Source organism: Acyrthosiphon pisum, chromosome X (assembly GCF_005508785.2).
Source record: "Acyrthosiphon pisum isolate AL4f chromosome X, pea_aphid_22Mar2018_4r6ur, whole genome shotgun sequence".
In the NCBI taxonomy this organism is placed as follows: Eukaryota; Metazoa; Arthropoda; class Insecta; order Hemiptera; family Aphididae; genus Acyrthosiphon; species Acyrthosiphon pisum.
Genome location: NC_042493.1, coordinates 40,125,153 through 40,134,031, shown reverse-complemented (window position 1 = coordinate 40,134,031; position 8,879 = coordinate 40,125,153). Strand labels below are relative to the sequence as shown.

At 28.8% G+C, this 8,879-nt stretch overlaps 1 protein-coding gene and 1 pseudogene across 1 annotated transcript; both read right to left on the bottom strand.

Annotated features, from left to right (window-relative positions):
* Positions 1-1,157: 1,157 nt before the first annotated feature.
* Positions 1,158-2,635, bottom strand: LOC100573852 (annotated as a pseudogene).
* An 885-nt stretch (positions 2,636-3,520) lies between these two features.
* Positions 3,521-4,499, bottom strand: LOC100573754 (craniofacial development protein 2-like). The gene is made up of 2 exons (XM_003248255.1): positions 4,482-4,499; positions 3,521-4,294 (listed from the first exon to the last, which is right to left on the bottom strand). Exons 1-2 carry the CDS (start codon positions 4,497-4,499, stop codon positions 3,521-3,523), a joined length of 792 nt encoding a protein of 263 aa, XP_003248303.1.
* Positions 4,500-8,879: the final 4,380 nt, after the last annotated feature.

Here is an 8,879-nt window from a genome sequence, read left to right as displayed (position 1 = left end):
TGAGGAGTACAGAAAAAGAACTGATGATTTTTATTCGGGTCGAATATCACAAAAAAAAAATTGGCAAAATATAGCTGAGGAATTACTGAAAAATAAGCATCATGTTACTGGTCCACAATGCCAGTCGAAATTTAACAGCTTAAAAAGATCGTATAAATCTATAAAGGATCATAATGGAAAGTCAGGGAATGGGTCTAAAACGTGGGCCTATTACAGTTTAATGGATGATTTGATTGGTTCCAAGCCCTGCATATCACCAGTTGCCACTGCATCATCGACTGGTAAACGTGTTTATTCTACAACAGAAGAATCTTCTCTTATCGCTACTAACGCCGATGGTCATGATCAAATAAAGAAAAAATTAAATCAAATGCCGTCAGTGGATAAAGTTATTTTTGCTATAGAAGAAAATAGAAAAATATCTGAGGAAAATAAAGACAAGAGACACAAAGAAAAACTTGAACAAAAAAAAGAGGCTCTTGGTCTTCTAGCCAGAATAGTGGCTGTAATGGAAAAAAAAACATGATCTGTTATTCATTATTTATTTTAAAGTATGTTATTTTATTTCAAAGACATATTATGTACTGTATAATAATAATTAAAAATATAATTTGATTATTTTTTTATCTTTAAAGACTTAAAAGTAAACTAATAAGACTGTCTGTTATGTATTTTTTGTTCGCTTTTATATTATGTTTTAAATATGTTGTTATGTTTTATATGATGTATAATTATTTTAATTAATATACTTCTTTCACAGTTTATTTATCTTAAGTATTCTACTTTGATTTTTATGTACAAACTGTCAAATAACATTTCATTTGTCATATTACATTTTTTCTATATGTTTTATTATGTTTTTATGTTTTATATGATGTATAAATATACTTCTTTCACAGTTTTTTTATCTTAAGTATTCTACTTTGATTTTTATGTACAAACTGTCATATTACATTTTTTTTATATGTTTTATTATGTTTTTCTGTTTTATATGATGTATAAATATACTTCTTTCACAGTTTATTTATCTTAAGTATTCTACTTTGATTTTATGTATACAAACTGTCAAATAAACATTTTTGTAATGTAACTGCAAGGTTAGGATTGATGCAAACAGTAATTAATATGTTAAACAATTAAGTTTATGCTTACAATCAGAATTTTTATTGTTCTAAACATGAATATTTGAATTCATCAACTTATTTATACATTTCTAATAGACAATCGTACACAAATATTATCTCTCTTCAGTACAGCTAATCGGTTTACAGCAATAGTTCCTCCTACTGGATCTCGTTCATGTATGGCTTCTGGTACTACTGTACTTGCAAAATCATCGTTCTTCAATAAACATATGTTATGTAACACACAGCATGCTATAATAAATTTTGGAATAAGATCAACACGCTCCATAGCAAGTGTGGTGAGGAGACTGCGAAAACGGCCTTTAAGCAATCCAAATGATCTCTCAATTGCCATTCTTGACGAAGAATGACAAAAATTATAGTTTTTTTGTTTTTCAGTGAGATGTCCATTGTCTGGGTAAGGCACCAATAGGTGTTCTTGCAACGTGTAGGCTGCATCACCAACAAGATGGGAGTTGTTGGGGAATTTTGTAGGGTTGTTAATGTCCTCGTGTAATTCGGATAAACGAAACACTCGTTGGTCATGAACTGAACCAACGTTTCAGGCATAACAATGAATAAACTTACACTGATGGTCACAAACAGCCTATAAAACAATAGTATTTAATAAATTAGTATCCAATTCAACTACAGAAAGTTTATATGTAAACATACTAGCATGGCATTATACTATAATGTCATCTTGACAAAAAAAATCTAACATACTTACTTGAAGTTGAATTGAGTGGTGACCTTTTCTGTTAATATAAGACTCTGGATGATCATGAGGTGCAGGTATGTTTACGTGGGTCCCATCTATTGCACCGAGGACATTAGGAAAATTACTGGTGGCAAAAAATCCATTCATAATAACCTTTGCTCTTTCCTCATTAGGCCATACAATAAAAGCAGGTGCTAGAATGTATAAAGCGTTAACTACTCTTCTTACACATTTCAATGCAGTTGCTCTCCCTACATTAAATTTTTCACAAATTGACCTGTAAATATACGTGAAATAAAACAACTACCTAATTGGAAATTAACCTGGAAACCGAACCTGTATGAATCTGGGGTTGCCATTTTCCAAATTGCTATGAGAAACTGCTTGTTTGGTTTAATAGTTGGACAGCCAGGTTTTTTCCTAACCAATTTTGGTGCAATTATGTTGAGTACAAACTCAAAAGTTTCTGGAAACATTCTATAAATATTTAATATTAATAATATTATTTAAAAAAACATTCAGAGCAAAGTTCTAATGCTTATAAAGTTATTAACAATAACAAAAGTCAATACCTGAAATGAGATTTGAACTGTCCATCGTTGAACTGGGGTACAATCTTTTCGACATAATTTTCCATTCTTGGTATAACATTTTTGGCAGTCAAAAACGGCACTGAAAGTCCAAAGTCGTGATCATCATCCTCACTTTCTTCCGACGAAGAGAAAAAAATGATTTCACCAACTAGTTTTAGAGCTAGTCCTACCAACTCTTGTTCATTTAAGTCACCCATTAATAATTATAATTTAGAATTAAATAATAATTAAAAATTATTTCGTATGGATCAGTGACCTGTAGAAGTGGAATAACGAGAAACGTGATAACCCATAAAGTGATAACGTCCTACGTCAACGATCGCGCACGAATAATTTGCGTTCGTCTTGAAGCTTACGTGATATTGCTTACTAGCGCTTATCCCAAGTCGAACGGTTCATATACGGTATTGTTAGCGTAAGCACTGTAATCGCCAAATCGTCCAAGACGAACGCACCCAAAGAAGTAATAGATAGGCAACTCCCATGTTATTAAATGTTGCCAAATATTATACCGATTGTAGCGCTATCGTGTCAATCTCGTGAACTATAATCGTCGATAATCGATAGCCCGTTATCGATACTAAAACTATCTATCGATTCTAGTTATCGATATTATTATTATAATCAATTGTTAATTAGTAATTCGTTTGATTTATGAAATAATTTATTATCTATGATAATTACCGACTTTTGTCATCCATGAGGTGGATCACCCTGGTCATATATTATACAAATAATTTAAACTTTGAAACCAACAAATTTTATACAGGTAAGTCTTATTCATTAAATAACAAAACCAAAATAATAATAAATACTAGTGATATATCTCTTTATGAACAACATAGCAAATAAAATAATATCAAATATGATAGTAAATGACTTAAATAATAAGTAAAAATGTATAGTTATCTGTTATAAAAATTATAAAAATATATAATATAATAAAGAATAATAATATAAATATAAATACAATAACATTTGTATAAATAATAAATAATAATAATACAAATATAAAATATACAATAAAGCCCCGTTCACACGATCAAATAATTTGTCAAATATTTGATGTATGTGATCTTATCTTAGTGATCTGAGTCCGAGTCTGCCCCTCTAACCGATCTGACATCTTGGATATAATTTTTAAATCTTGAATTGACCAGGATATGGTCTATTTGGTTAGTATATCTTCCATCAGGTGACCTCCAAGTTCCCTTATGTATATTTTTATGTGGGAACATTGTACTCCTTATTACTAAACCATTCCAGATTGCAAAGTTAATTAGTTTAGTTCCGTTGTCGTTTGTCTCATCGTGTAAACTGTGTCCTCCTGTCACTTGTCTAAACATTTCTTCTTTCCCAACTTTGGCATTTAGATCTCCTAGAACAATTTGTATCCTATTGCTAGGAATCAAGTTCAGTGCACTTTCCAATTGTTCATAAAACGCTTCTTTCTCATCTTGAGATTTGTCCTCCGTTGGAGCATGTACATTTACGAAGCTTATAAACCACTGTGCTTCTATTGTTAAGACACTCATTCTAGAATTAATGTCTTTGAATTCTTTAACTACAGGGACTAAATCTTTGTGTACCGCAAAACCCGTTCCTAATTGACGTTGCTCAGTACAGCCACCGTAGAAGATAGTTGTTTCGTTAATATTTATCGTCCCTGTATTGGTCCATCTAATTTCTTGCAATGCTGTTAATTTAACTTTATATTTTTCAACTTCATTCACTATGTTGTGAACTGCTCCAGATTTATATAGTGTACGCACGTTCCAAGTTCCAAAAGAGAAGTCCTTTTTTCGTTTTCCAGTCGATTTTCCAAAAACTCTGTCCCGAGGCAAATTTGTTTGTTCCTGAACAAGTTGTTTTTTACTAGGTAGGGTTGTTAGCCCTACGCTAAACCCCCTACCAGGAGGACCGGGCCACACCAACTAGTTAAAGTCAGTGTGGGGCTACTGCAGTGCACAATGTTGTGCACTGGGCGATGGTCGCGCCACTTTCCTTACGCCGTTACATGTTGAATGATATAAGGATTTATACCAGGTGTAAAGGGGACATTTTTAAATAATGTTAGAATTGTTTTTTGAGATGGTAGAGAAAAAATTGAAGATAAATATCTATAACCTTTTGGGCTTTGTTTGAATATTGAAAGTGCTAATATTTTATCGTCTATTGTGAATCTACGGCATTTTAATTTACGGTTTTGATTTTTGGTTTGACTCGCGATAAAATTCAGTGTTATGGTATTAACTTTTCCTACTAGCTTATTAAAATATTCTTTTCACTGAATTTAGTAGCCATCTGCAATCTAGACTTGTAGTTGTTCAAACTTTTCTTCATTCGGTTTATCTTCTTCTGAACTTTCAACCCATATTGGTACAACTTTTTGCAGCTCTGTTGTTTGATGGTACTTGCAGTTTTTATAAATTGAACATTACCTGATTATAAAACAGATACAATTGTAATACATATTTTTAAAACACTAATTAATAATTATATTTTATTTCTCTTACCTTTAGTTTTATGAACCATAGATGGACCATGTACATGCTGATCAACTTGTGGTATTATTGGTATAGGCGATAATGGTGTCTGGTTAAATGTGTCAGTTTCTATACCCGTAGTAATGTCTGGTAAATTGTTATCTTCGCTGTCTGTCAAAACTACCTCCAAAGAACGGTTAGATGTATTCAATGATGAATTAAAATTTTCTAGTTCTATTTCAAAAAAAGTTTACAAATTAAATATTTTTAACATACATACATATGTATTATACAAACACTTAAAGTTTAAAATAATACTATTCATGCATTTTTCTAACAACAATTTTTTTTTTTTTAGGTACAAACATTGTTTGATAGTTTTACTAAATAATTATATTTCATACTTGTAAGAAAAAATTCCACAAGGATAAAACATAAGATAGATATACCGTATATACAATACACTACACATAAACATTCATTGGCAGTTTACTCAACAATTATATTCCATACTTGTATGAAAAAAATCCACAAGGACAACACAAATTATAGGTATACACAGTACACAGCACATATAATATTACTTCTTTATCTATACATATAACATTCGTTGGCAGTTTACTCAACAATATTAATTCCATACTTGTATCTGTATGAGAAGAAAGTTTCACAAGGATGAGGATTCTTTACAAGAATCCTATATTTCACATAGGATAGGTATACATTACACACATAACATGCAACATAAATTGTAACCAAGTTACACATATAAAATGTTACGTGGTAAATGCAAAGTAGGTAGCGAACGAAATTTTAATTTCCCATTAGTGCCTGGGCTTTCACATGTCACATCAAAGTGTTTATGGCATATTTGGTATGTTGCTACAACTTGCTCTATGGGCAGATTTAATAATTTTGGGTTCCCTGATCTTTTTACCCATTCTACACAGTCTTCATGAACACCAAGAAATCTGTGTTTTTTCTTTGATGAGTTATTGGCTTAATAATAACTTATTGCAATTAACAACAACACATTTGTTAGATACCATATCTAAAAAAATATTGTCAACAATATACAAATATTCAATAAAATATAATAACTGATTTGTTACAAATAATGATTTTTTATTTTGTACATAAGCACCTATTTGTCAAATAAATACAAATTATTTGTACCCCTACATATACAAAATAATAAAATCTAATTATATACTTATTTAAAACAAGTATTTAGACATCTAAAATCTTACTTGTGTGTACCCAAAATAAAATTGGCAAATAAATACAAGTGTATAGAAACTACATTTGCTTTATATTTAAATGTAAGTAAGAAATTCAGTTCAGTATTTGTAAAAATATTGAACTCGTAGACCTGTATCTTAATGAAGTATTGAAAAATCTAAAATCTTATTTGTGTGTCTGTGTGAAAAATACCAATTAACTATTCAACAAACCACAAAACAAAAATACAAAAACCTACAACTTGTTTATTAACGCCAAAAACTCAATTCAAATTTACCAATATTTCGTTTAATTGAATATTTAAAAAATTTAAATACAATATTACAATTACTATAGGAAATAGGTAATTATCGGAGTATATCATCTTCTTTATCTATGTATATCATATTCAAATTTTAAATGAATAACTGATTTTAACGTATTGTCATGGACTATGAAGTTTGAAAACAATTGTTCATCCATGACTGACTGACTGGCGCTCTCGTGTCAATCTCCGAAGTTAAATCACATGGTACATATCATTCCGATGAAGTGCATACCCCCTGGTAAGAGTTAGTGTAAGAGTTAGTGATGGGAACAATCGAGAGAAAATAATCGAAATACTTGATTGTTTGAATTACTCGATTATTTCGATTGTTTTGAAAATTCTCGAGTGATCGAAATCAGCTGAAATAATCGAGTGATTAAAATTACTCGGCGAGTGATTAAAATTACTCGGCGAGTGATTCTCTCGATCTCTCGAAATATTTATAATAATATAAACATTTCTTTAAATAGATATACGAGTATACAAGCTATTTCAATTTTCAGTTTATTCATTTTGGTATTTGATTCTCTCAAAACAAAACACTATTATTTAATAATTTTGATCGGGTTTTAATCGTATAATACTGCAGGGTTATCTAAAATAAGAACTATTCTATACTATATTTTAGTATTTAATATTTATTATTCATATCTATTTCAATATAATTATTTATAGTTTATATTTAATATTTTATTGGTACACATATTTAAACATACAAATAATAATAATACATACACGATAAGAAAACCAGAATAATAATAAAAGTAGATTTTAAAATTATTTTAGTTTCTTATTTCTTTCCACGATGTGGTCTGATATGCACGTGCCAGTTTTTGTTATATTATAATATAATTTTGATTTTTTCAACTTTAAATTGAAAGAGTATAATTAGTGATTACATACAATATAGGTATACTAACATTTTTATTGCATTGTATACCTAATATAGCATATATTTTAATAGGTAAGTAATAAAATAAATTGTTTAAATATGATTTCTTGGATTTGTAATTTTAAATATTATTATTCTATAGTCTGTATTTTCCACATTTTCACTGCAGGTTTTTACACTTTCGTATATATAAACATTTTCTTGCCTACTAGTATTTTTTTAAAAATGCGACCAGGTAATAGGCAGCGATCTGTAGTATGGGAACATTTAAAAAAAAAATACAGATACAAATAAAACTTTTATTTGCCAGATATGCAAAAAAAAAGTTTCAATTATTATGGAAATACAACTAATTTAAAAGGTAAACTTAAATTAATCTTCTAAGTTTTGAAAAATAGTTCTATACCTACTTTAACTATTAGCTAATACGTATTGTATATTGTTACAAGAGCTACCAACTATTTTTAGTACCTATATTAAATCAATAAAATAATACATAAATAATTAAATAATTAAAAATTAAATAATTGTTTTAAAAAAAAAATAGTAATTTTTATTATATAGAAGAAGTACATTATTAAGTATTCATTTCAATAGTAAGTTCTTACAATTTATTTTAAAACACAGAACATTTATTTAAGCAAATACATACAAGGTGATCAATATAAGGCACGCACTTATTTTTTCAAAGTTAAAATATTTCGAAAATATTATCTTAGATAATTTCAAGTCATTATAAAACATCATTATTTAAAAATAATCATTATATTTTAAATTTTTTTTATCGTTAAATATTTGAGTTTTTACTTTTTTGAATTTTGAATTTTATATCTAAGGCAAAATATTGTTCGATGTATTTCTAATTTCTATTGATAAAATTAAAAATTAAATATTATTTTGCAAAATAATGAAAATTAAATTTCAAAATAATGAATAATAATTAATAACAATATAATTGTTTAACTTATATAACACTATTTTTCAAAGCTTAGAGCAAATATATAATATTATAATTTATAGTATAACTATCAACGATCTAGTTTTAATTTTAATTTGTTATACCTTCCCAAGACCATCTAAAACGAGAACACCCAACTGCACTAAATGTTACACTTACAAATGAAGATGATCCCGACTCCGAAGTGCAAAATGTCCAAACTTTAGCAAGTACATCTGCATCAATTACTTTTCCAACATCATCTCTAACTTCAGAACAAAATTGTATTCCTCCTGCTAAGCGTCAACGACAACTTAAATTATTTGGTTCAACGAAAAAAAACCAACTTACTGACACAAAAAATAAATCTATTGACAAGGTTTTAATAAAAATGATTATTGCTGACTATCAACCTCTGACTATAGTAGAAAATATCGGTTTTTTAGAATACTCCAAAATGTTGCAACCTTTATATTCTCCCCCGAGTAGGAAATTGCTTACAGCAAAATTATTGCCGGACGAGTATAATACAATAGTCTCTAAATTGACCATTGATTATGTGTCAATGACAACCGAT